General features: G+C 37.6%; 3 protein-coding genes and 8 non-coding genes across 12 annotated transcripts in view; 9 read left to right on the top strand and 2 right to left on the bottom strand.

Annotated features, from left to right (window-relative positions):
- The window catches only part of LOC115209911 (gamma-tubulin complex component 4), a 34,497-nt gene extending 26,675 nt beyond the window's left edge, over nt 1-7,822 (bottom strand). Inside the window, exons 1-4 of one of the 2 annotated variants that reach the window (XM_036501073.1) lie at nt 7,761-7,822; nt 7,613-7,729; nt 3,497-3,605; nt 1,216-1,406 (exon numbers count right to left, since the gene is read on the bottom strand). In XM_036501073.1, coding sequence (XP_036356966.1) covers nt 1,216-1,406; nt 3,497-3,605; nt 7,613-7,729; nt 7,761-7,772 — 429 coding nt within the window. In that variant the 5' untranslated portion in view covers nt 7,773-7,822. Of the gene's footprint in view, nt 1-1,215; nt 1,407-3,496; nt 3,606-7,612 lie in introns of both variants that reach the window. The other variant, XM_029778510.2, reaches the window with a different exon arrangement.
- Nucleotides 7,823-8,001: 179 nt separating this feature from the next.
- Nucleotides 8,002-23,919, top strand: LOC115209374 (60S ribosomal protein L4-A). The gene is made up of 9 exons (XM_029777753.2): nt 8,002-8,156; nt 9,846-10,014; nt 10,110-10,355; nt 11,880-12,004; nt 12,146-12,275; nt 13,088-13,244; nt 13,990-14,073; nt 23,373-23,532; nt 23,632-23,919. The coding sequence occupies exons 1-9, from the start codon at nt 8,145-8,147 to the stop codon at nt 23,869-23,871; spliced, it is 1,323 nt and encodes a 440-aa protein (XP_029633613.1). The 5' UTR covers nt 8,002-8,144; the 3' UTR covers nt 23,872-23,919.
- LOC115210073 lies at nt 14,233-14,301 on the top strand. The gene has a single exon (XR_003881418.1). It is a non-coding gene; the product is annotated as a small nucleolar RNA SNORD18 (small nucleolar RNA).
- LOC115210065 lies at nt 14,843-14,910 on the top strand. Its single transcript, XR_003881411.1, has one exon. It is a non-coding gene; the product is annotated as a small nucleolar RNA SNORD18 (small nucleolar RNA).
- On the top strand, nt 17,443-17,510 carry LOC115210066. Its single transcript, XR_003881412.1, has one exon. It is a non-coding gene; the product is annotated as a small nucleolar RNA SNORD18 (small nucleolar RNA).
- Nucleotides 18,152-18,219, top strand: LOC115210067. Its single transcript, XR_003881413.1, has one exon. It is a non-coding gene; the product is annotated as a small nucleolar RNA SNORD18 (small nucleolar RNA).
- Nucleotides 18,855-18,922, top strand: LOC115210071. Its single transcript, XR_003881416.1, has one exon. It is a non-coding gene; the product is annotated as a small nucleolar RNA SNORD18 (small nucleolar RNA).
- Nucleotides 19,988-20,055, top strand: LOC115210072. Its single transcript, XR_003881417.1, has one exon. It is a non-coding gene; the product is annotated as a small nucleolar RNA SNORD18 (small nucleolar RNA).
- Nucleotides 21,123-21,190, top strand: LOC115210070. The gene has a single exon (XR_003881415.1). It is a non-coding gene; the product is annotated as a small nucleolar RNA SNORD18 (small nucleolar RNA).
- On the top strand, nt 21,739-21,806 carry LOC115210068. Its single transcript, XR_003881414.1, has one exon. It is a non-coding gene; the product is annotated as a small nucleolar RNA SNORD18 (small nucleolar RNA).
- A 547-nt stretch (nt 23,920-24,466) lies between the features above and the next one.
- LOC115209675 (thiamin pyrophosphokinase 1) overlaps nt 24,467-26,682 on the bottom strand; it is a 29,241-nt gene continuing 27,025 nt past the window's right edge. Inside the window, exon 7 of the mRNA XM_029778146.2 lies at nt 24,467-24,638. Within this exon, the coding sequence (XP_029634006.1) occupies nt 24,523-24,638 (116 nt within the window). The 3' untranslated portion in view covers nt 24,467-24,522. The remainder of the gene's footprint in view (nt 24,639-26,682) is intronic.

Genomic DNA, 26,682 nt, shown 5'->3' on the forward strand with positions numbered 1-26,682 from the left:
AGTCTGTTATGCTAACCCTTATACAACATGCCCTGACAACCATGCTAACCTTCACATAGAATAGGCCCAGGTTACCATGTTAGTCCTCACACATATCCAGACTACCACACTAACAATCACACATGTCCAGACTTCAAGGCCTAAAATTTAGACATATCCTAATTGCCATGCTTTAAAAAAAAAGAGCAATAAAATTTACTTCAAATCACACACCATCGTTTATTGATCATGTTTTAACATCCACATTTTTAAGCTTGTATGGGTCAGATAGAGTTTATTGGCCAGATAGCCTTCCTGTCACCAACCCTTACCAGTTTCCAAGTAAGGTAACATTTCCCCATGCCTAGACATGTTTCCAAAGAATATTGGAAATCAACAGCATTCATTTACAGCAATTACGTGAGATCAAGACAAGAAGACACACTCACACACACCATCGTTGTTTTAACTTCCAGTTTTAGATACTTGTATGGGTCCGGCAAAATTTGTTGAGGTAAATTTTTCTACAGTCAGATGCTCTTACTGTTGCCAAACCTCACCTATTTCCAAATAAGATAATATTTCCCCATGACCTGACAGGTTTTCATGATGAGTTGCTATCAGTTTCCTTCCACCAGATCCATTGACAAAGTTTTGGCCAATACAGGGTTATAGTAGAAGTCACTTGAAACACAGTAGGACTGAACCTGAAACCAGGAGGTTGACAAGCAAACTTCTTAATCACACAACCATGCCTGTGCCTGTCTGGAAAAAGGAAAGACACATTCATCCTAGATTCATTATCATCATTTAACATCCATTTTCCTTGCTGGTATGGGTTGGATGGTTTGACAGGAGCTTCCAACAGGGACAGCTGCACCAGGCTCCAATTGTCTGCTTTGGCATGGTTTCTATGGCCAGAAGCCCTTCCTAACACCAACCACTTTACAGTGTAGCGGGTGCTCTTTATATTGCACTAGCACAGGTACTTCACATGTGACACCAGCATGGATGCTTTCTACATGGCACCAGCACAGCTGCTATTTACATGACACCTGCACAGGTGATTTTTTTATGTGGCACCAGCACAGGTGCTTTTTATATGGCAGGGGCTAAACAGCAACATGAAATCATTTTCTGTTTGTTTAGGATTTGAAAAGAAGGTATGCAAAGAAGTATCCCCATACATTAACCACTCAACTAACACAATAATTAAATGCCTAAAAAACATCTTACCTGTTGAAGTTTGAGAAGGACTTCACTGACAGGAAGGTGTGGATCAGCTAAGGCAGATTTCTCAAGTTCCAAAATGTCATTCTGGTAGTCTTCTAGCAAAGTATTTAATCCACTACATAAAGACATCAGGTAGACACCATGCATTTCACCAGTTGTGGAACCAGCACTATCTGGATGAAAACTGCAGAAAGCTGAAAATCAAAGATGATATATACATTTACACATTCATGGAGACCTACTGAGTCAAGAACGTCAACATCAAAATGAAAATCAAATGGAAATTGTAGGTGTGATACCCGTGCCGGTGGCATGTAAAAAGCACCATCCGAACATGGCTGATGCCAGCGCTGCCTGACTGGCATCCGTATCAGCGGCACATAAAAAGCACCAACCAATCGTGGCTGTTTGCCAGCCTCCCGGTGGCACGTAAAAAGCACCAACCGATTGTAGCCGTTTGCCAGCCTTCTCTGGCCCCTGTGCTGGTGGCAGATAATATGCAACAACCAATCGTGGCCGTTTGCCAGCCTCCTCTGGCCCTTGTGCCAGTGGAATGTAAAAAGCACCCACTACACTCATGGAGTGGCTGGCATTAGGAAGGGCATCCAGCTGTAGAAACACTGCCAGATCAGACTGGAGCCTGGCGCAGCCTCCTGGCTCCCCAGACCCCGGTCGAACCATCCAACACATGCTAGCATGGAAAACGGACGTTAAATGATGATGATGACGCATGGTGTTACATAAAAGCACCCATGTCAGGTAAAAAGCATCTGTGTCAGTGTCACATAAAAAATTGCCCATGCCAGTGCAATATATGAAGCACCTGTGCCGGTGCCAGTGATATGTAAGGAGCACCCAGTACACTCTGTAAAATGGTTGGCGTTGTAAAATCCAGCTGTAGAAAGCTTGCCAAAACAGATGACTGGAGACTGGTGCAGCCTTCTGACTTGCCAGCTCCTGTCAAACCATCCAACCCATGCCAGCATGGAAAGCAGACGTTAAATAATGTTGATGAAGATGATGATGATGCATATCATCATCATTTTATGTCTGCTTTCCAGACAGAAAAACAGAAGATAGAATCAAGAGGCTTCAGAGTGAACTTAGTGAAGACTGATGTTTTTAGGAGGTAGGAAAGAAGACAGAACTTTGCAACTCGTAAAGAAATGGCCATATTCAATATATAGAAGAGGAGTGTGTAAGAATTCACATTCTATACAGTGTACTCAATGTGAACTATGAATGCACAAGAGATGTGCTGGAATCGCGGGCAATCTTACAGGGAAAAAACCCTTATTTGTGGAAGATGCACATGAGTAGTTAGTAATTGAGGCACAAGCAAACAAATTCCTTCTAATGCTGGGAAGGCTGCATAGAAGTACTGTAAAAAAAAAACATGTAATTTGCACACCTGTGATTTTTAGGATAAAATTTGTTAAAAAAATTTCTACTCATGTAAAATTCACACTGAAGAGTTTTCAGAATTGCCGGTATGACCAAGGGGAAAAGGTTGTCAATTTAGTTGTATTCAGTATAATTTCACTTATGATTTGATCGTATTAAATTTTCATTAAATAAAAATAATTTCTGTTTAAACAGGTATCACATTAAAAGTTATTAAATTACAAAGTGTTTGTGATGTTTATCATAAACTTTATTTTACATCACTTGCCCACAAGAGATTATGTCTGATCCTTAGCATACTGCTGTGCCTCTTCTCAAATCATGATCACAGGAAAAGTTGTTGATAAGAATTATCAACAAAAACAAAGCTGATAAATATGCACAGGTGTTGCAAATTAAGTTTAATTACCAATAAACATTAATGGTTTTAGTAAACTTATACAGAAAAAGTAAGAATTGTACCGTCCAGCATAAATAAAAGTCAACTTCATTATATTTAAACCCTTGCTTTTTCAGTAAAAGCCTATTCTGACATTAAATGAGTCAACTTCTGGTACAAATGTTTACATTTTATACATTCTTTTTTCAACAAAAAAAAATTTCTAAAAACATTCTGGAAACGATCTAATCATGTAATTTACACACCCCTTAGTTTATCTTTATTTTTGAAAAAAAAAATACATAAATTACATGGATTTTTACTGTAATTTCAGAAGCCCTTACAAAAATTGAATGGCTGTTGCTCTTATCTCTTCAGACTAAGCCAGAAAAAAATGGACATTGAAAGTTCTTAACAAAATTTGAGCCTAAAACATTGATATTCTAAACAACAAAATAATTAAAATTCTAAAGAGATAGGAAAATCTAAATGCAAACTTACAGTATTTGTTTATGAATCCTTTAAACATCTTAAAATGGGTGGCCAACTGACAAAGACGATTCAGAGCTTTTTCCTCAGCAGAATGTAAAAAGGGAAGTCCTTTTTGAACCTATAATATAGAAATAATTTCACATCATTTTATCTTTCATTTATTTCAGTCATTTGACTGTAGCCATGGTAGGGCACCACCTTGAAGAAGTTTTACTTGAATGAATCAACCTTAGTGCTTTATTTTTAAAGCCTCATACTTATTCTATCAGTAACTTTACCAGATGATTTACAGGGATGTAAATGCACCAACACCGGTTGTCAAGCAGTGGGGAGGGGAGACAAACACAGACATAAAGACACACACACATATATATATATATATATAAATACAAAATGGGACAGGAACGCAAAACATCCAAACAGTTAAGTGATACAAAAATGGGACAACAAAAAATCCAGATAGACAATACAAAGAAAACAAGGATGGGTCATTCGAAGTTTTCTTTCCTCAGTCAAGTACCAGATTATCTTCATAATTTTGGCTGATTATACTTGAGATTGCTTCAATCTGGCCAGCCCCAAGGAAAAACTAAGCTAAGAGCATTAGATTCCTTGGAAGAAAGCAGCAAATGTATACAAAAACAAAGACAGAAAACGGACAATGTTACACAAATACGATAAAAAAAATAACAAGACATAACAACAGGTGTCTTTTGACTAAGGACAAATTAAATTAAGCTGGCATGTGTGGAAATGAAGCCTTATGGCAGGAATACAAGATTTCACAAACACAAGCAGGAATATTGATGTTGCACGGACAACAGCTAGACCAAAAAAGATATATATAGGTAAGTAGAGTTAGCAGTTGGAATAACCATTTAAGTGATAAGAATATCCATTCTTACTACCGGTATCATTTACCTATGTTATTGTTGGGCATGAGTATGCAAGCACACTACACTCATATGGTACAGGTAATAACAGAATAAACAAAAGTTTGATTTCTGCTTATTTAAATTATATATATATAGAGAGAGAGAGGCACAGTGGACTTGTGGTCGAGGGTTCAAATCTCCAACCGGGCTATGTGTGCGTTTATGAGCGAAACACCTAAGCTCCATGCAGCTCCGGCAGAAGGTAATGACAAACTTCTGCTGACTCTTTCGCCACAACTTTCTTTCACTCTTTCCTCCTGCATCTTACAGCTCACCTGCGATGGACTGGTGTCCCATCCAGGTGGGGTATCCATACGCCACAAAAACCCGGAAACCGGCCCTTATGAGCCAGGCATGGCTCAAGAAGGAACAAACAACAACAACAACAATATATATATATATATATATATATATATATATATAAAACAGAGTTACTAGTGAGGGGTTATCAATATGGGCAAAATACTTCAGAAGCTCTCTGTTTGTACTCCATGCCAACAATATTATTTAGATTAGTGAAGAACTCCAGGTGATCTTAGCCAGCCCTTCAATTCTCTACCTGTTATAACCAGAAATGGCTCTGATGAAAGTAGCATCAATTTTCTTAAGTCATTCAATTTTTCTCAATTGATCAGTAATGTACCTATAATGACTACTAGAAACAACTGTAAGCCATATTTGCTCCAATAAAGGAAAAATATGTAATGAACATTATTTTAAACTTTATAGATATCATCAGATATATATGCGTGTGTATACATACATACACAACAGGCTTCTTTCAGTTTCTGTCTACCAAATCCATTCACAAGGCTTACCCAAGGTGCCACGCAGTGGAATTGAACCCGGAACCATGTTTGGGAAGCTTCTAACCACACAGCAGTGGAATTGAACCCGGAACCATGTGCTTGGGAAGCAAGCTTCTAACCACACAGCCACGCCTGTATCTGTTTTCTTTTTGTGTTGGAATGATTAGGTAGTCTGTTCCAGTACAGTGACTTGCCATGGGCATTCACTATCTCATGCACAATAAGAAATTTTTATCGTTGGGTATGTTACAAGATTTTTACAACTGGATACCCTTCCTAGCCAATCGATCTATAGCATGGACTAGGTATATTTTATAATGGCAAGGGTTCCAGTGATGTTGTCTGAGGCAGTACTAACAAGTCTCCCCCACACACTTATGTCATGTATCATTTGGCTGAGGTTAGAATTATCTACAAAAGTTTGAGACAAAAACATATGCATTTCAACAAAAGTAAACGTGACGGTGCCACATAAAAGCAACCGTGCTGCGTCACGCAAAAGCACCCAGCACACTCTGTAAAGTGTTTAGCGTTAGAAAGGGCATTAAGCCATAGAAACTATGCCAAACCAGCCGGGACTCTGGTGCAGCCCGTCACCATCCAGCTTGCCAGCTCTTGTCACACCATCCAACCTATCCCAGTATGGACAACGGACGTTAAATGATGATTATAGAAGTTATATGACTCTTTTACCTGGTCCTAACCACTAAGTCGTGACCATGTTGGGATGCCACTTTGTCTGGTTGGTTGGTTAACAGCTTACCTATTTCTTTACTACCCACAAGAGGGGACAAACAAGGACAGACAAACGGATTAAGTCGAATACATCGACCCCGAAAGGATGAAAGGCAAAGTCAACCTCGGCAGATTTTGAGCTCAGAACGTAGTGGCAGACGAAATACTGCTAAACATTTCGCCCGGCGTGCTAACGATTCTGCCAGCTCCTGCTCGGTTACAGGGACTGTCAGGCAAAGCATTATCGTATCAAACCCAGTTACAAGGCTGAGGTTCCCATTAATGCCACAAGAATTTCATTAAAAAAAACATCTAACCCTTTCATTACCATATTGTTGAAATAAACTACCTTCGTTTTAATTAACTTTAAAAATAAAGAAGAAATTAGTCAAATAACTTTGCCATTATTTTGAAACTAATATGAAACTTTGATAGAAGGTTTAAAATTAAATCAGTTTCAAAGTTTGTCTCAGTCCCAGAGGATAGTCTCAAGCAGGTCGGTATCAAAAGAGGTAACCTTTTTTTGATACCAACATTTCTTATTGTTACGAAATAGTGTTAACTTTATTAGTTTCACATTTCATATTTGCAAACGAAAATACAAGAAAGCATATCGACTGTCCATCCACAAGTTGAAAAAAGTTATGATGCCCCCAGGTTAGTCCTGATGAAGGAAACCTATGGTACGCTAACAGGCGGTATTCAAGTTTAAGTACCCTATATAACATAACCTCTTATAACCTTATTTTTGGGGAATTTTCAAAAACGTTTTGCAAATTTGTATCCTACACACAGAAATCCAGTTATGCAAAAAAAAAAATTTTTTTATTTTTTTAAAATCCCATCCTTGAAAATTCCAAAAAGTAAAAAAGTTATGAGAAGTTATATGGGATGCTTAAACCAGAATTCCGTCCGTTAATAAGCAGCCGAACGACAAACACAATCCAAAGCTATGGGAATATGTACTTTTGTTCCTTTGACGACGATACTGGACATTCTGAGACCTGAAGTGGTGAATGCCGTTGCTACGTAACCCCAGGTCAGCAGGGATCGAACCGATCTTTGTCAGGTTCGAAATCGGCCAAGCAAGAGCCACGGGTCTATTAGTTTCAGATATACCATATGTGTCTAGTTGATCACTATTTGGTACATTCTGACATGGAATTGTTTGGTAAATGTATGTTATACAGTGTATCAGCCTTAGAATGTTGTATCTTCTTCGCGACATAAGTCTATTTCTGTTATTTTAAATGCTGTACAATCAGAGTAGATTTCGGGCTAAACAAAAAAAAAAGTCATTGACAAAAATCTTAAAATTATGCAAATATATAACATTTGTCACAAAAGTAAACATTTCGTTGCCAGGATTTCTCATTTCACTTCATTTATGGCAAGTGGATAATCTTTTACTTTTCCCTCTATTACAATGAACTGTTAAGAGACACGCCTAAATTCTTAGACAATTATAGCTGTACAACCCATGATCAAAGACAAACTAGCCATGACCATCTAATCATTTCCTTCTTTAAGAAGATAGGGTGAGATTTTAAAGACATTTGGCTGGTATTTTCAGTATTTCCACAAAGACTACTTTCAGTTTGTCCTGATATAAGTTCAATAAGAAAGGAAATTGTGATATAGTGTACCTGTATTTTATCACCATTATCGACAAATATGTTTCCCGGGTAACCGGATAAGGCGAATAAAAGTTCATGTAACATTTCTCCGATTATGTACAATATATCATATACACAAATCGAATCGACAACATATACAAATCAAATATACAAATCGAATTGACAACATTGATTTCCCGTCATTTGAAAACAATTTGGCGCGGGTCAAAGAAATTGAATGTAAGAGTTCTCTCCCGTTATTAGTTTCGATTTTCGCCGTATGATGTCACTATTAAATACACAGGTACTTACGCCAACAAAATAAACCGGAGCAAAAATAATCAATTTTACATTATTTACTTTAGTTTTTCAAATTAATAATCAAATATTTGAACTTTGAAATATAAATTCTTTGTTATACGATTAAAAATCCTTCAATAAAGTCAGCAATTTTATTTTTACGACACGCGCGGATGAATACAAAACCTCAGCTTGGTTATGAGTTTTATAATGAGTTCCCATCTTCCTCTTTTCTAATTAGGACTACTCCAAGTCACCAGCTATGTCGAAGGCGGTAAGTGTTTCACGAGATATTATCCAATTTTAAAGCAACCAAATAATTTCAGACTTTGATTATTTCATTAAAGTTGACATCTATCGCTAATTGTTATTCATTCTGCGACTAATCAGATTAATATTTACTGTTTTTGATGTTAATTTGTCGGACTATTGCCCTCGCTCGCTGCAGCAATATGGCGATTCTCTCCAGAAAGACCCACGTGAAGCCAGAAATTGCTTTCAGTTTTTGTCTACATTTGATATTTTTTTTTTCATATTCCTTTAATATCAAACTGTGGGTTATAATTTAAATGTTATCTCGATTACTAATATCATTTTTTAGAAAGTAATTCCTTAAGTAAATTACTTAGTCCGCCTAAATAATATATTTTCTGTAACACGTGTCATTTAATTGGAATTATTTTAGTACTGTTCTTTAATAATGCATGCTGAAGCGCTTTTTAGAAAGAATTAGAATAATTGAAAGTGTTGTAGAATACAATTTAATTAGTATTTAAAATAAGTTTTTGACGGCTTTAGACCAGACTTTATTGAAGCCGGTCGATCGACTTAGCTTCGAGTCATTTTCTACCCTGTTGAAATAAAGCAAGGATAGATTTACCAGAATCGCCTAGATGTAGAAAATGCTTGAATTGTCATAAGCTTGAGGACATTTGATCATAGTTTTGTTTGAATATGATGATGTGAGACTAATAAACTTATTCTGATTTCAAAATGCTTGGCTTTTAATGAAAACCTTATAACTTCCACGTTTGGATATTAAGGGTTTAAGTTTGGTATTTTTAGACTGCTTATCGTAGTGGTAGCTTTAGTTTATGACGATTTGACTTTGATAAGGCGTAAGTGATGGTTTATAAGCATGGAAGTTGTGCTGGATCGAGCAAGGGGTTACCTTTACATAAAACGGTTACGTAGAGTTCCTCGTTGGTTTTATATAATTGTGCTTCTCTGTCAGCTTTGAACCAGCATGCATATATGGAGGGCTATTATTGAGTCGGGGTTTCTTTTCCCTTCGGCAGGGTGTGATGTGAGGGAGATTTGCCTGCCATTTCTAGCAGTTATTGCTTCGTCGTTCACTGTTTAGATTGAAATGGGATGATCGGTGGGTTACACTCATATAATGCCGACAAATGATGATTTGCAACTACAAATTCCTATGGTTGCTTTTTATGAATCTCGGTCTTGCTTGGCACGCGATAAATGGATTGGGCGCTGAGTTAAATGGAACTACATGAAATTCATCTCTTCCACCGGGTTCAAATTATTAAATCCAGCGAAAGCTTATAAACAATTATATATTTTGCATTTTAATACGTGACACAACTTCGGGAGTCGCTCTAATATATATATATAAGAAAATAGAGGTAATTGATAAGTTATTTATTAATTAAAAAAATTTACAAACGTCTCTTACAACTATATGATAGATCGTTAGCCACTACACATTTTTTCTCCTTGTTTTTTTCTGTCCCTTTTTGTAGAAGAGCGTAGGCTCGAAACGTAAAAGCCTTTTTTTTTTATTCCTGAGCGTTATACTAATACATCTGTTTGTTTTATACATCACTTGTCTTCGTCTTTTGTTTTTTTCGTAAACTCTCCCTATATATATATGTATATATACACGCGCACACATTTATCATTACTGTTGAATTGGTTGTAAGCTATCTATTATATATATTTTCAGGCAATCCGCCCGCTTGTGTCGGTCTACAATGATAAGGGTGAGTCTACGTCCTCCAACGTGAAAATGCCGGCTGTTTTCAGTGCCCCTATTCGGCCTGATATTGTCAGCTTCGTGCATGACCAGATGATGAAGAACTCTCGTCATCCTTATGCTGTCTCTAAATATGCAGGTATGTTATTATTATTATTATTATTGCTTGTTTTACCTTCCAATCTGTTCTGTATTAAGGCTGATTTTCATATCTCAATCTGTTTTATATTCCAGGTCATCAGACTTCTGCTGAGTCTTGGGGTACCGGTCGTGCTGTCGCTCGTATTCCTCGTGTACGCGGTGGTGGTACTCACAGATCGGGTCAGGGTGCATTCGGTAACATGTGCCGTGGTGGTCGTATGTTCGCTCCTACCAAAGTTTGGAGGCGCTGGCATAGGAAGATAAACGTCAATCAGAAGAGGTACGCTATGTGTTCTGCTGTTGCTGCTAGCGGTATCACTTCTTTGGTTCAGTCGAAGGGTAAGTGTTAAGTATCCTTTTCTATGTATTCCATGCGGGTAAAAAAAAAAAGCACTAGGCTGTGTCTCATTTTTGTTTGCCCACTCAGTTGTATCTATCAACTTACCTTTGTGTGTATATATATATATATATATGTAACACCCTAATGGGATCCTTAACTCCCAAATTTTAGTCATTTCTTTTATGATCCAAAACTAGGTCAAAAGTACTGAATTGATCTTTATGAAATTTGGAAATTATATTCTATGCATAAGGGCCATAACCCCCATGACAATTCATATATTTTTGCTGTTGATGAAATTTTAACCCTAGATATTAGACACAAGTGAAGTAATATTTTTAAAATTTCATCTTACAACTTAGAAAGACCCCTCCATGGGGACTTAACACCCACAATTTTGTCATTTTATCTAAGCAAAAACGATTACAGTTGTGGTCTTGGAAGCTGTAGGGTTACCTGAGCATAAAATTTGAGCATTATTTCTAATTCAATGGTCCAACAGTTTGCTTTGACATACACTTACATTGATTTCTGCAATGTGGTGCATAAATTGTCAAGTAAATGAGGGGCATCTTTGCCTCCACTAATTCAGTTGCAAAGTGTTGAGTAATGTTATTTGATTGCCGACCTCCTTTCAGTCTTTTTATCATCACTCGGTCACAGAGTCCCCAGATGGTAACATTGATTTCAAGGCCTTCCCAGATGGGCGACTGGTTATTCAAAGACATTTATAGATTGTAAATTTATTCTGTCCAGTTACGTATCAGTATAGTGGTCATTTGCAAACTCCAGAGGTGACACTTTCATTTCTCCTTAGCCCTCACGTCGCACAGTTAATATTTATTTCAGTTGGGTCACGCCCTTCCAATTGCTATAGATTCCTAATGCATCTTATGGCTCTACCTGTCACCTGGATGGTGAGGAATCCTACATTGGGAGTGGTAACGACTAGGGTGGGGTAGCTGACTGCTTATTGTGATCATTCGTCTTTTGGTTTCCTGTAGCTTTGCTCTCTTTTACAAACCCAATGAACATATATTTCCAATTTCAAAGAAATTCAAACAATAGATATAAGACCCAAGTTAAAAAGATTCTCAACAATTCAACTTCTCTGGTTGACATTAAGATGTCCACTCCCAATAGGGGCCTTAACTCTCACATTTTAGAGCTCCATGACCATTTTTTTCAGGAGCAAAATTTGTTTAACAGGTTCAATAAGACTGGTATTTTGGAATATGCGCATAAAAGTCAGTAGTGTGGGGTACATGTGACACGATTACAATTTTTTAGGGTGTGTAAAGAGGGAAATAACCTCATGCAATTTTGATGAAATTCGAAACATAGCTATTCCAGTTCATTACAGAAAAGTCTAATTCTTCAATTGTATGTAACACAGGCAATGCCAGGTATCTCTGCTAGTCTGCTATATAAGTATGGGATATGATAGGGCATTGTTCTTACATGAATTTAGTGCTGTTGACATAGTATTATCTTAAATGGCTATTTTTGCATATTTGTTTTAGGTCATCAAATTCAAGAGGTTCCTGAAATTCCATTGGTGATCACTGATAAAGTGCAGGAGTACAAGAAGACTAAGGATGCTGTAACTTTGTTGAGGCGTTTGAAGGCTTGGAATGACATTGAAAAGGTTTGTAAATGGTTTCATATTCGGTCTCATTGACAGCAATGATGCCTCTTTTGCTTTGTGTCGGTAGTTTGTTACTAATTTCAAGTATTGCTGAATAGTTGGATTTCAGTGTCCTTGATTTTATTCATCTTTTTCTTTCAGGTATATAAATCCAAGCGCTTCAGAGCTGGGAAGGGTAAAATGAGAAACCGTCGCAGGATTATGCGTAAAGGACCAGTTCTTATCTATGAGAAGGACAATGGAATTGTGAGGGCTTTCCGTAACATTCCTGGTAAGTTGACATTTTACAAGAGTTGTAATCTGTGCCTGCTCTCTATCTCTCTGTAAATGTAGCATGTTGAGATGAACTTAATATATACAAATGGTTAGAAGGACTTACTGACCACTATCTCTTCCTAACTGGGCAACAAACTATAAAGATACTTAGCTAAGAAGATGCTACTGTATTTGGAGAGGCTCTTCCTATTGCAAAGAAATGGTTTTATATTCAGTCTGTGTTCTTAACAGTAATGATATTGATTCAATATCCTGATCTTAGCATTCTTCCTCACAAAACCATGTCGGTGGTGTCCTTTTGGTGATCACCAGAATTGTGAGAACCATATGTCCTGGATGTAATTATCAGCAAAGAATTTAGCATAGGGGTAGGTGTCTATCCAGGTTCAGTTGTAGGGTTTTTTCATTATAGTTTTCTAGGCCCTGGTAAGTCTTTAACACTGACTTGGACACTAATTGCCCTGAGTTTTCTCTGCAAATGGGTGTAATGTTGCATGGTGCTGGAGTGTGTGGAGGAAACTTTCTCTGCAGAAGTTGAAATTGTATGAACATGTGATTGTTTGATAAAGGCATGCCAATTGATATATGCGGGGATGGCCTGAGAGTTACAGAAAGCAATGGTAAAGCCTATTCTCGTCAGGTTGTGCCTTGCAGTAAGTGTAAAGTCATTATGCAATTGTACTAGCATAAATAAGAAAGTTGATATTGTGATGGGGAGGGGTTCGTTCTTTTGTAATACTTGACTGAGCAATATAATCTAGTTAGTACCACTAATTGCATGACCTATATTATGATTTGTCTTTCTAGGTATTACAACGCTTAATGTGAAGCATCTGAACCTCAGGAAAGTTGCCCCTGGTGGTCATGTGGGTCGGTTCTGTATATGGACAGAATCTGCCTTTAGGAGACTTGATGGCATCTACGGAACATGGACAACTCCGTCTAAGGAAAAGGTTGATTACAAGTAAGTACTGTTAGCAGGCTTTCTCTTTTCAACTGTAGTTGTTGGTGAGGGCTGGGCAGCATTCATATTTTGGGGTTGTATATGGTTCATTCCATTGCAGGTTTTCAAGTAGGTCTCTAGTCTAATAAATTTCATACTGGTAATGGTGTCCTTCCTCTTGACCCAAAGTTGTTAAACTTTTTGATGAGCAGAGGGTTGGCCATAAACGTACAAGACAGTTGTTTTTGTTTGTTTTTTTGCCTGTTACATAACAAAAAAATGAAATAAGACTATCAATGTATGTTTCAATACTGAAATTTTATACATCATGTGTTTGCTGTTGTCAATTGGATGGATGAAATGAGGCCACTATCTGTGGCCTGCCAACACTTTCTCTTGACTGAGTGATGAATAAAGTGTTATTTTGCTTGGCTAAGAATTCTAGTTAATTCATTTCAAAAACTTTACGTAAGGGTGGTTAAATGTTGTATGACTTGAGGATTATTTTCTCAATTTGTGCTGCAGATTGTGAAGTCACAGGAGCATTTAAGCCTGCCGTATCTGGTCAAAATACTTTTTCACACTGACCACATCCTGCAATATCACTATAGGAAGAATGTTTCTTCCATTAGTGGTAGCTTTGATGTAGCTATTTAAGAGTACTCATTCATAGGTTGAAATTATTTCCTCTTAATCATTATTATTGATTGATCTGCACTTCATTGTTTGAAATTGTACTGACTAGATGTTGGTTTTAATTTTTCAGTCTCCCAATGCCAAAGATGTCCAATTCGGATTTGACAAGAATTTTGAAGAGCCAAGAAGTTCAGTCTGTGTTGAGATCACCACTGTAAGTTTTTTTTTATATGATTTGCTTTTTCGGAGTAAAGGGTCCTGTGTCTTTTGGTGTGATTCATCCTATTTTTAATATTTAATCCTGCTTTATTTAGCGTTTGAAGGAATTTGGTTGCTGTTGTAGTTGAAAGGTGTTTGTACCTGTTTTGATGCAAAGGAATGATGATTCTATATTGGTCCGTGTTGTTGAAAGCAATGATAGTGTTTGCAATATACTGACCTTTGCTTATCTAAAGATCTCTAACTTAATTTCCCTTAGAGTTCGATTAGTCAGGCTGGCTGTGCAGGTGGTTTTCAGTGTGTTATAATTTGCATGTATGTATTCTATTATAATTGCAAAACAGAATCACGGAGAAATCAGTGTACGGTTAAATAATAAACTGCAATTGTAAAGAGATAGAGCAAGCACGATCTGCTGAATGTGATGAGATCAGAAATCAGTTGGGTGGGGTGGTTAAGTAATTAGATTTAATGAGGCTCCAGTGTGTGTGGATCAGAGTGCAGTAGAGAAGGGGAGGGCTGAGCATTGGATCTCACAAGGGAATGTGGTAAGTAGTAAAATACTGTTAAAGAAGTCCTGCGCAGGCATGGGAAAACAAGTCTGGCCAAGCTTGGAGTCATTATTGTAATGAAGTTTCGCTCTTTGATGGGCTAACGTGTGATGAGGGAAAACCATTTGTCAGTTATGGGTTTGTGTAATTTCATTTTGGTATGGATAAGCTTGATAACTAAGTGGTTGGAGTCTTGAAGCAATTAATCTTGCAAAGGAATGATGATTCTATATTGGTCCGTGTTGCTGAAAGTAATGATATTGTTACAATATACTGACCTTTGCTTATTTGAAGATTTGTATCTTAATTTCACTTAGAGCCCAACAAATACCTCAAATTCACTGTTGTGTTTTAGCAAATTGTAGTGCTAGCAGCAACAAGGTATGGTGATTCTATATTCGTTGTGTACATAAATTACCTTCAGTCTCATGAGGTTTCATAGTAGTAGCTAATTCATTGTTACTTGGGTACTAATCAACGGCAGATTTGGGGTAGGGGAGGCCGAGATAATAATTGGAATTAGAACATGTAGGAATGGTCTAGGGAGCTGTTACCTTTGCATGAGATTGAGATGTACCGTAAATCCTCAGGTATAATACACGGGATTTTTAGGGAGCTGTGCCTCTGAAAGACCTGGACTTTGTGTATAATACGCACCCCTTCTCTAACTTGAGTCGAGGTCTATATAATGTCCTTGGTCTGTAAAAATGTATGCGGTAACGTCCTTTATTATTGCTTTCTTTATCTTTGGCATCTGTTTAATTTCATCTTTATTTCTTCTCCATAACCTGACATTGCTTTCGTCAACATTAAATTTCCTTCCGGAGGCCCTATTACCATGCTCTTCAGCATATGATATAACTTCAAGTATGTACAGGTTTAAGTAGCGCTTATATAGAAACCCTAGTAGAGACCCACAGTAGTTCAAACATTTAATACTGATATTTAATTGTCTATTGTTTGCCACGGTATTGATGCAAACTGCCGATACAAACTATTTAGCTTTAAACTATTAAGCACAATTAGTGCGTAATTAAGCCAGCAGCACCTAGTCAACCAAACACTTCCACGCATGCATAATACAACAATGGTGATGTTGTTAACTGTTATATGAGGATGTAAATATGTTCGCAAATTGTTACATGCTACTCTGTGTTCTGAATACTTTTATTTTAATAAATGTTGCTTACTGCAAGAGGACCTCATTTCTTTTAAGGCTTAGCTTAACCCTTTCGTTACTAAGCCGGCCGAAAAATTTTTTGGTTCAAAGTACCAACCCGGCCGTTAGAATCCGTTGTTATTTAAATGTAAATTTGAACCCAAATCTCGTTGGTACATTCGTTAAAGCATGTGATTTCACATTGTAAATGGTTAAGTTATACTATCCGACATTGCTTGAAGTGATATCTCAACTCAGTGAATTTTGGGAGATTTTTTTCCACATGTTTTTCGGCATCGATTTTTCTTCAATTTTGAAAATGGATAGGAGTTTCATGTTATCAAGCATTGATTCCAAATTTAAAGCTTTGTCAACGGAAAATAGGGAGATATCGAGAAAGAGAATGAAATAGGTACTAAAGCACGTGGTGTACAAAATAATGAATATTTTTTTATCCGAAAATGAAAGCAGCGCCTTCCGAAGAAACAAAGCGGCCAAGGCGACAGCGAAGACGATTTTACATCGGAATGAAGTAAAAAAAACTTTTAAAATGTTTTTATTGGCAATTTTTCTGAGGAGATAAAGGTTTATCTATAGCCTTTCTTAGGAAGTGAAACCATTAGACTTTTATTTTTTTCAGTATGCTAGTTTGAAGCGATTACTTCGGAAACAAACTTACGCAGATTGTAAACAAACCCAAAATCGGGGTTCAAAGTTTGGGAAATTTGTGAAGCAAATACTGGGTACTGCATGGATTTAGTTTTTATACAGGGAAAATAATGTTAGTCAGCATGGCCTAGGGAACGATGTGGTCTGGAATTTATCACTTCCATTCCATAACCAGGGCCGTATTATTTTTTGACCGATTTCTTTAGTTCAGTCAAACTTACGGTGGATTCCAGTATTTCACTTTATTCCACCTTTATGGTACACCTGTTGTGCATTAAATTCAACTGATGATCTAGTGATGTGCACAATTCTTCTTTATCAAAATTTTGTTGCATACCCATTTGACTATTAGCTGATGATTCATTTTCTGTAATGATGTTTAAACAAAATTTTAATTTTTTACCTTTTGCTCAATTTACCTGGATTTACCTGTAATTAAAGTCACTTTGAGACAAAAGTTATGCAATAGAATTGATTAAGAACCCTTCCTTTATGTTCCAAATATCACATTAAAATGTTGATAAGTAAAAAAGTTACAGTTATTTAATGAAACAAGCCTAAATTCATGATTATTTTAGAATTTAATTGAAACTCATGAGGGGTGTATTTTGGTCAGAAATATAGTAACGAAAGGGTTAAGGTATTTTCACATCTGACATCACGAAATGTGTCAGACATTGCTTAGAAAATATTTTTCATTTTTAACCTTGTATGTAGTACGCACTAGGGATTTTGACCTTTAGGTGGGGGTGTTATACTCCGGGATTTACAGTATGCACACATCAGACTATAAGGAAATAAAGCAAGCATGAGCTGGGAAGTATGGCAAAGCTTTGAGCCATTATTGTAATGAAGTTTCGCTCTTTGATGGGCTAATGTGTCATGAGGGAAAACCATTTGTCAGTTATGGGTTTGTGCAATTTCATTTTGGTATGGATAAGCTTGATAACTAAGTGGTTGGAGTCTTGAAGCAATTAATCTTGCAAAGGAATGATGATTCTATATTGGTCCGTGTTGCTGAAAGTAATGATATTGTTACAATATACTGACCTTTGCTTATTTGAAGATTTGTATCTTAATTTCACTTAGAGCCCTATAAATGCCTCAAATTCACTGTTGTGTTTTAGCAAATTGTAGTGCTAGCAGCAACAAGGTATGGTGATTCTATATTCGTTGTTGTGTACATAAATTACCTTCAGTCTCATGAGGTTTCATAGTAGTAGCTAATACTTTGTTACTTGGGTACTGATGTATTCTATTATAATTGCAAAACAGAATCACGGAGAAATCAGTGTAAGGTTAAATAATAAACCGCAATTGTAAAGAAATAGAGCAAGCACGATCTGCTGAATGTGATGAGACCAGAAATCAGTGGGGGGGGGGGGGGTAAGTAATTAGATTTAATGAGGCTCCAGTGTGTGGATCAAAGTGCAGTAGAGAAGGGGGGTGCTGAGCATTGGATCTCACAAAGGAATGTGGTAAATAGTAAAATACTGTTAAAGAAGTCCTGCGCAGGCATGGGAAAACAGGTCTGGCCAAGCTTGGAGTCATTATTGTAATGAAGTTTCGCTCTTTGATGGGCTAACGTGTGATGAGGGAAAACCATTTGTCAGTTATGGGTTTGTGTAATTTCATTTTGGTATGGATAAGCTTGATAACTAAGTGGTTGGAGTCTTGAAGCAATTAATCTTGCAAAGGAATGATGATTCTATATTGGTCCGTGTTGCTGAAAGTAATGATATTGTTACAATATACTGACCTTTGCTTATTTGAAGATTTGTATCTTAATTTCACTTAGAGCCCTATAAATGCCTCAAATTCACTGTTGTGTTTTAGCAAATTGTAGTGCTAGCAGCAACAAGGTATGGTGATTCTATATTCGTTGTTGTGTACATAAATTACCTTCAGTCTCATGAGGTTTCATAGTAGTAGCTAATACTTTGTTACTTGGGTACTGATGTATTCTATTATAATTGCAAAACAGAATCACGGAGAAATCAGTGTAAGGTTAAATAATAAACCGCAATTGTAAAGAAATAGAGCAAGCACGATCTGCTGAATGTGATGAGACCAGAAATCAGTTGGGGGGGGGTAAGTAATTAGATTTAATGAGGCTCCAGTGTGTGGATCAAAGTGCAGTAGAGAAGGGGGGTGCTGAGCATTGGATCTCACAAAGGAATGTGGTAAATAGTAAAATACTGTAAAGAAGTCCTGCGCAGGCATGGGAAAACAGGTCTGGCCAAGCTTGGAGTCATTATTGTAATGAAGTTTCGCTCTTTGATGGGCTAACGTGTGATGAGGGAAAACCATTTGTCAGTTATGGGTTTGTGTAATTTCATTTTGGTATGGATAAGCTTGATAACTAAGTGGTTGGAGTCTTGAAGCAATTAATCTTGCAAAGAATGATGATTCTATATTGGTCCGTGTTGCTGAAAGTAATGATATTGTTACAATATACTGACCTTTGCTTATTTGAAGATTTAGTTAGTTAGTTAGTTAATTTGGCTCAAAAGCAAATAGCAAGGCCATGTAGGGGGACATGGAGTTAAGTACAGGGTGGTGTTCATGTAAAGAGTTCAGGCCACTTGAGGTCAAGGGAGGCTTTGAACAAAGCGGTCGTCGGCATCTTCACCATCTCGTCTGGCAGCTTGATCCGCAACCCGGACGAAGAAAGCTCCTCTCCTTCGATTGAGATGAAATCGTCGCAAGTAGAGCTTTTCGGAATGACCCCGCAGCCAACGCTCTGGAGCAGGAGTGAAGAACAGCTCTTTCGAGAGGTTACACTTTCCGTTATGATGTTGTGGGCGAGAATGAGATCACCACGGTGGCGGCGTTTTTCAAGAGAATAAAGGTCGAGCGTCCTCAGCCTTTCTTCGTAGGACAAATTTTTGAGACCATGAACCATGCGGTATCTTAATTTCACTTAGAGCCCTATAAATGCCTCAAATTCACTGTTGTGTTTTAGCAAATTGTAGTGCTAGCTGCAACAAGGTATGGTGATTCTATATTCGTTGTTGTGTACATAAATTACCTTCAGTCTCATGAGGTTTCATAGTAGTAGCTAATACTTTGTTACTTGGTACTGATGTATTCTATTATAATTGCAAAACAGAATCACGGAGAAATCAGTGTAAGGTTAAATAATAAACTGCAATTGTAAAGAAATAGAGCAAGCACGATCTGCTGAATGTGATGAGACCAGAAATCAGTTGGGGGGGGGGGTTAGGTAATTAGATTTAATGAGGCTCCAGTGTGTGTGGATCAAAGTGCAGTAGAGAGGGGGGGGGCTGAGCATTGGATCTCACAAAGGAATGTGGTAAATAGTAAAATATTGTTATAGAAGTCCTGCGCAGGCATGGAAAACAGGTCTGGCCAAGCTTGGAGTCATTATTGTAATGAAGTTTCGCTCTTTGATGGGCTAACGTGTGATGAGGGAAAACCATTTGTCAGTTATGGGTTTGTGTAATTTCATTTTGGTATGGATAAGCTTGATAACTAAGTGGTTGGAGTCTTGAAGCAATTAATCTTGCAAAGAATGATGATTCTATATTGGTCCGTGTTGCTGAAAGTAATGATATTGTTACAATATACTGACCTTTGCTTATTTGAAGATTTAGTTAGTTAGTTAGTTAATTTGGCTCAAAAGCAAATAGCAAGGCCATGTAGGGGGACATGGAGTTAAGTACAGGGTGGTGTTCATGTAAAGAGTTCAGGCCACTTGAGGTCAAGGGAGGCTTTGAACAAAGCGGTCGTCGGCATCTTCACCATCTCGTCTGGCAGCTTGATCCGCAACCCGGACGAAGAAAGCTCCTCTCCTTCGATTGAGATGAAATCGTCGCAAGTAGAGCTTTTCGGAATGACCCCGCAGCCAACGCTCTGGAGCAGGAGTGAAGAACAGCTCTTTCGAGAGGTTACACTTTCCGTTTATGATGTTGTGGGCGAGAATGAGATCACCACGGTGGCGGCGTTTTTCAAGAGAATAAAGGTCGAGCGTCCTCAGCCTTTCTTCGTAGGACAAATTTTTGAGACCATGAACCATGCGGTATCTTAATTTCACTTAGAGCCCTATAAATGCCTCAAATTCACTGTTGTGTTTTAGCAAATTGTAGTGCTAGCTGCAACAAGGTATGGTGATTCTATATTCGTTGTTGTGTACATAAATTACCTTCAGTCTCATGAGGTTTCATAGTAGTAGCTAATACTTTGTTACTTGGGTACTGATGTATTCTATTATAATTGCAAAACAGAATCACGGAGAAATCAGTGTAAGGTTAAATAATAAACTGCAATTGTAAAGAAATAGAGCAAGCACGATCTGCTGAATGTGATGAGACCAGAAATCAGTTGGGGGGGGGGGTTAGGTAATTAGATTTAATGAGGCTCCAGTGTGTGTGGATCAAAGTGCAGTAGAGAGGGGGGGGCTGAGCATTGGATCTCACAAGGAATGTGGTAAATAGTAAAATATTGTTATAGAAGTCCTGCGCAGGCATGGGAAAACAGGTCTGGCCAAGCTTGGAGTCATTATTGTAATGAAGTTTCGCTCTTTGATGGGCTAACGTGTGATGAGGGAAAACCATTTGTCAGTTATGGGTTTGTGTAATTTCATTTTGGTATGGATAAGCTTGATAACTAAGTGGTTGGAGTCTTGAAGCAATTAATCTTGCAAAGGAATGATGATTCTATGTTGGTCCGTGTTGCTGAAAGTAATGATATAGTTACAATATACTGACCTTTGTTTATTTGAAGATTTGTAACTTAATTTCCCTTAGAGCCCTATAAATACCTCAAATTCACTGTTGTGTTTTGGTGATTCTATATTCGTTGTTGTGTACATGAGTTGCCTTCAGTCTCATGAGGTTTCATAGTGGTAGCTAATACTTTGTTACTTGGGTACTGATCAACAGCAGATTTGGGTTAGGGGAGGCCGAGATCATAATTTGAATTAGAACTAGGTAGAAGTGTTAATTTTGCATGAGTGGGTTGTGGGCACCGAATGCTGATGTGTGTGCTCATCATACATAAACAGCTGAATGTGATCAGCAGAAATGAGCTGGGGCAGAGCTAAAGTAATTAGATTTAATGAGGCCCTCAATGTGTGTATGGATCAAGTATGGCCAAGCCAAGAGTTTATTGTAATGAAATTTATCTCTGGATTGGCGTGTGACAAGGGAAACTCATTTATCAGTTATGGGTTTGTGTAATTTTATTTTGGTATAGATAGGCCTGATAAGTGAGGGTTGGAGTACTGAAGCCTCTGCTTTTGTATATAATTACTGATGCAAAGGAATGATGATTCTATATTGGTCCGTGTTGCTGAAAGCAATGATATTGTTACAATATACTGACCTTTGCTTGTTTAAGGATTTGTAACTTAACTTCCCTTAGAGCCCTAGTAAACCAATCATGTTGCTTGTGCAGTGAACTGATTTTGAGTGTGTATATTGGTTTGATATATTGCAAACTAGTAAATTGTGCTAGCTGCAACAATGCATTGGAATGTGAGACTGTTGTATATAATTGATGCAGAGGTGTGGTAATTCTATATTGACTGTTTTATATATTACCTTCAAAAGCTCAGAAGGCTTCGTGAAAATAGCGAAGTTTGTTACTTAGAAAATCTAATCAGCAGTGGGGTGGAGTCTGAAGTGACCCAGAGAGCTATTTACCTTTACTGACATTGCTGGGATCCTCTGCATGAGAGTGAAATGTGTGAAATTTGCAAAGGAATAAAGCAAGTATAATCTGCTGAATGTTGGTCAATGCAGAAATAAGCTGGTGTGGATTAGTGGGTGCAATGACAAGGGAAATCTGAGCATTGGATCTCACAAAGAATTGCAGCAAGTTTGGGAAAACACTCCTTGCTGGTCTAAATAACTGGTGTTTTTTTCCCCTGTTGGTTACTTAAAGTGGAGTTAGGATTAGAATGCAACAGGTGCTTATCATGGCTCTAAAGAAAACTACAAAGGAAGTTTTAGAGTTTGGCACATTGGAGAGTGCTGTCAATGTCCTGACACTTGTGTTTTGTGCTTAGAACAGTGATCTTTTGTGGAGGTTGTTGATATTTTTTTTATGATTGTCTACCTGGTCTAGAACAGTGGTTCCCAACCTGGGGGCCACAGAAATGCTGAGTGGGGGGGGGGTCCATGAGCTAAATTTAAATTTTCATGTATATACATAGATAAGCCATGTTAAAAGTGGTCTGGGAAAACTTGATTAAATAAAAGGGTTGGGAACCACTTCTCTGGTGGTTCCCAACACATAGTCCACTGTCAGTGATGCAGGGGAATTATCTTGATATTTGTCTCTGCTGTTGACAAATCATAAAATGTGATATTCTGACATTTACTTCAAGATGGTCCAATTTCTAACCAGAATGATTTTGCTGTGTTCTGTATGTAAATAAATGATGGTGGTGGTGGTGTGTGTGTGTGTAAAACAAAAAAGTACATTAAGTGGTCAGATTAGTCAAAATTTGCTGTGTGTGTGCAGACTTCATTGGAGAAGGGCTTGCAGTTGTCATGCATGCAAATTTTCTTTTTCTACAGAAGTGTTTGTTGCTGCTGTCAGAATGGAATATGGTGCAAAGCATCTTCTTCCCTCTCCTGGATTGGTACATTCTGTTTAATGTGGACAGAGATATTGCTTTGCAATATCCTGAATTGGCTTCTTGTGCTGAGTGATATAATCACATTTGGTTATAGTCTGCTTTGGCTGAGGCAGGTTAGAGCTGGTAGTTTGTTTGGGGCAGGAACACTTTTCTAAATAGATTACCTGTGTGTTTTCAATTTCTTAAATAGTAAATTTAGAGGCTTCTGTTGTCTGGCAGGTTGCAGTAGTTTTGCTATAATCTTAGGTTTTCTCCTTGATGCTCTTTAAGTTCTGTCTTTACAGTTATTCATGATTTTCTTGTTACAGGGTGAGGTTAAATAGATACAAATTAAAGAAAAACCCATTGAAGAATTTCCGAGTAATGGTCAAGTTGAACCCATATGCCGCTGCCATGAAGAGGAGTGCTATTCTTTCTCAGAAGATCCAAAAGATTAACAAAGAAAGAATGCTTGCTAAACGCAAAGTGGTAAGAATACTGTACTTTGAATAATTATTATATTTGCTTTTGGATAAATGTTCTTGACTTTACACCATGTGATGTTACTATTATTTTATTTCATTTCAGGTGGAAGGTACTGTTGGTTTCAGGAAAAGGCCTGTGAAGTTAAGAGCCACCAAGAAGGATGGTAAGATTATCAGGAAGGCGAAAACAGTAAAACAGATTCGCAAGCGTTCTACTAAACCTTCGAAAAAAACTGATAGCAAGGCTGCAAAAAAGACTGACAGTAAGCCCGTGAAAAAGGCTGCAACTGCACCTGTGAAAAAGGCTGAAACCAAGCCTGCAAAATCAGTTGCAGCTAAGTAATTAATGTCAGTGTGCTGTTACAATAAATAAGTCTTGAATTGATTGGAAGCTTGCTTTGTCTTGTTTTATTAAGTGATGTTAGATTTTCTATTGTTCCAGTTGTTGTGGTTTGGGGCAGGACCATGTTATTGCATTTGAAATACGTACTCGGAGTTACATACATGACTACATTCAAGAAGTCTGCTTTCCAACCACGTGGTTTTCAGTTCGGTCTTACTTTCGGCAGGTGCTTGCAAACGAAGGGTGTGTTTATCTCAAAGTAACTCCTATCTGGATCGTACAAGCATTGAGAAAAGGAGTAGTAATGATTGGTACTGCGGCAGGGGCCTCTTGCATATCATTTGCTTTGTCTCTGGCCTGTGTTGCCACTTGGAACTGAGCCAACCACTTTTAATGTCTTAATAACTGAACTCTCTACTTGTGTTTTCATGGGATTCTATGCAATTGATCTGCTTGCTTTGTGAGATAGACTGCTGTGTCCAAATGCTTAAATGTACCTTTCACGTCCAAATAAGTAATTGGCCTGTTAGGGGTATCTGTCCTAGTAAAAGTATATAGCATAAATCTCAAGGAAAATGAATTGAAGGAGTTAACATTTAAGTGTATTAAAATAAATTTATTTAGTTAAGTGATTGGGTGAATTTTCTTCTTTCAGAATTTGAGATCCATGCACCAGAGTATGGGGCATTCTGTTTGCACTTCAACTAGATTTTCTGCATATGTATTGCTTGTGCTTACCAGATGTCCAAATTCTAATGGTGCTTTATCTGCAAAATATAGAAATGTAAGAGATCACATAATTCTAGGTTTAGGTTGGGGTGTGAGTGAGTTAGTGCTTCGGTAGTTTATAACAAAGCAAGCAAAATAGTCCCACGTTATTTCATAACATCATATATACAAGAGAGCAGGCTGTGAACCTGTATCTTTGTTAGTACATTTATCTGGCCGTTTTTTGTATAATTGGTAATTTAAGTTGTTGAGTAGTAGGTTTAATGACTACAGTAAAGTGAATCTAAACTGGTGCATTTTTAAATTTAATTTTATGGCTTACATGAGGAGTAGTGCTCCTCAGCCATTAGTAATATTAGCTCTTTCACCAATAATTTTGATAAACAATATTAAAAACCTATGTTATACAGATGACTCAGCTACCTGTAAAGTGCACTACCAAACTTGGTTTATCATAATCAGGCATTTTGTACTTCATTCTTTTGTCCAAAGACTTGAGATACTAGTATTAATGCACATAAGGTGATCTATATACCTTCGGTCAAAATTTGTTCAAGGCAGTTGAATTGAAAGTTATACAGAAAACTGCTTAACATGCCTGGAGTATCAAGGGGCAGATACAGAGCAAATTAAAATGCCAGAAATGCTTAAAACTTTGGTTTGCTAAAAGTGGAATGTGTGTGTGGTGACAAGCTTAGTGCTTTAGCAAATATTATGGATGGATTTGTAGTGGCACTGGAAGACTTAAGTGCACAGACTAGCGATAAAGCTCTTTTCATCATAATTTATGCTCCAAACACGATTAATTTTCAAAATGAATCGAATCGCAGGCAGAGCATTTCGATAGACAATAACAAAAGTGTTAAAAGGGAGATAATTCTTCCACTTCTTTAAGGTAGTAATGAATTATTTTTTTCTTTGGAATGGTTTGAAAATTGTAATTAAGCAAAAGAACTCTGACTTCGATCTAATGTTTAACTGCACCTCGGTGATACAAGTTGATGTGTTTGTTGCACTGAGTAACAAATGTAGAGTTTAATAACAGGAATCTTCTTCCTACAGATTACATAAAGGATATGGTGTGGTTATCAGCATCTGTTGAGGATAAAATGACGTGCAAATTCTAGCCATGCTTAATGTTTCAAGATAGGGAAGGGTTGAAGCTGACTTCTGTATTTAGAATTTCTATTGAAAAAATGTTTAAAGAACTGGGTTTGTGCAAGAAAATCTAGTGTCTTGAAGCCTTAATAATGATTATAGAGGGATGTATGGACAACAATAATGTGGTAGGGTCCTGTCCTACAGTGTGGCATCTTAGACAAATTTTTTACTGTAAGTCTCAGGTTGACCGATGCTTTCTGAGTGGAACTAGTAAGCAAAGCGTACAGTAGCCTGTCAGATATGTATACACACATGGATGTTGACAATGTTTTCATTAATAACATCTAAACAAAGAAGACTGACATTGTTTACTTTCTTTACATTAAGGAAATGTCCTTTAGTTCAGTAAATATTTGAAAACCAGTTGAATGATACTACCCTTGAAAAAATAAGGCTGGGGTAACCATCGGAAGAGCACCTGGTCGTTGAAGAAAAGATGAGGCGTAGGAGTGGCTGTGTGGTAAGTAGCTTGCTTACGAACGACATGGTTCCGGGTTCAGTCCCATTGCGTGGCACCTTGGGCAAGTGACTTCTGCTATAGCCTCGGGCTGACCAAGGCCTTGTGAGTAGATTTGGTAGACAAACTGAAAGAAGCCTGTCGTATATATGTCTTTGTCCCCCAACATCGTTTGACAATCAATGGTAGTGTGTTTACGTCCCCATAACTTTGCGGTTCGGCAAAAGAGTGATAAAATAAGTTCTGGGGTCAATTTGCTCGACTAATGGTGGTACTCCAGCATGGCCACAGTGAAAGAGAGATTTGACCGGACAAGCTGAAAGGGATTTCTAGAATCAAACAAAATTAATTAGAGAGGAACTTAAGCACTAGAAACAGGCAACAGTGGTTGAGGTACATTATACGAAGCTATGAAGACAACAGATTACTACTTCAAGCACACCGTATAACCCCTCATAACGTTT

Source organism: Octopus sinensis, linkage group LG3, assembly GCF_006345805.1.
Source record: "Octopus sinensis linkage group LG3, ASM634580v1, whole genome shotgun sequence".
NCBI lineage: Eukaryota > Metazoa > Mollusca > Cephalopoda > Octopoda > Octopodidae > Octopus > Octopus sinensis.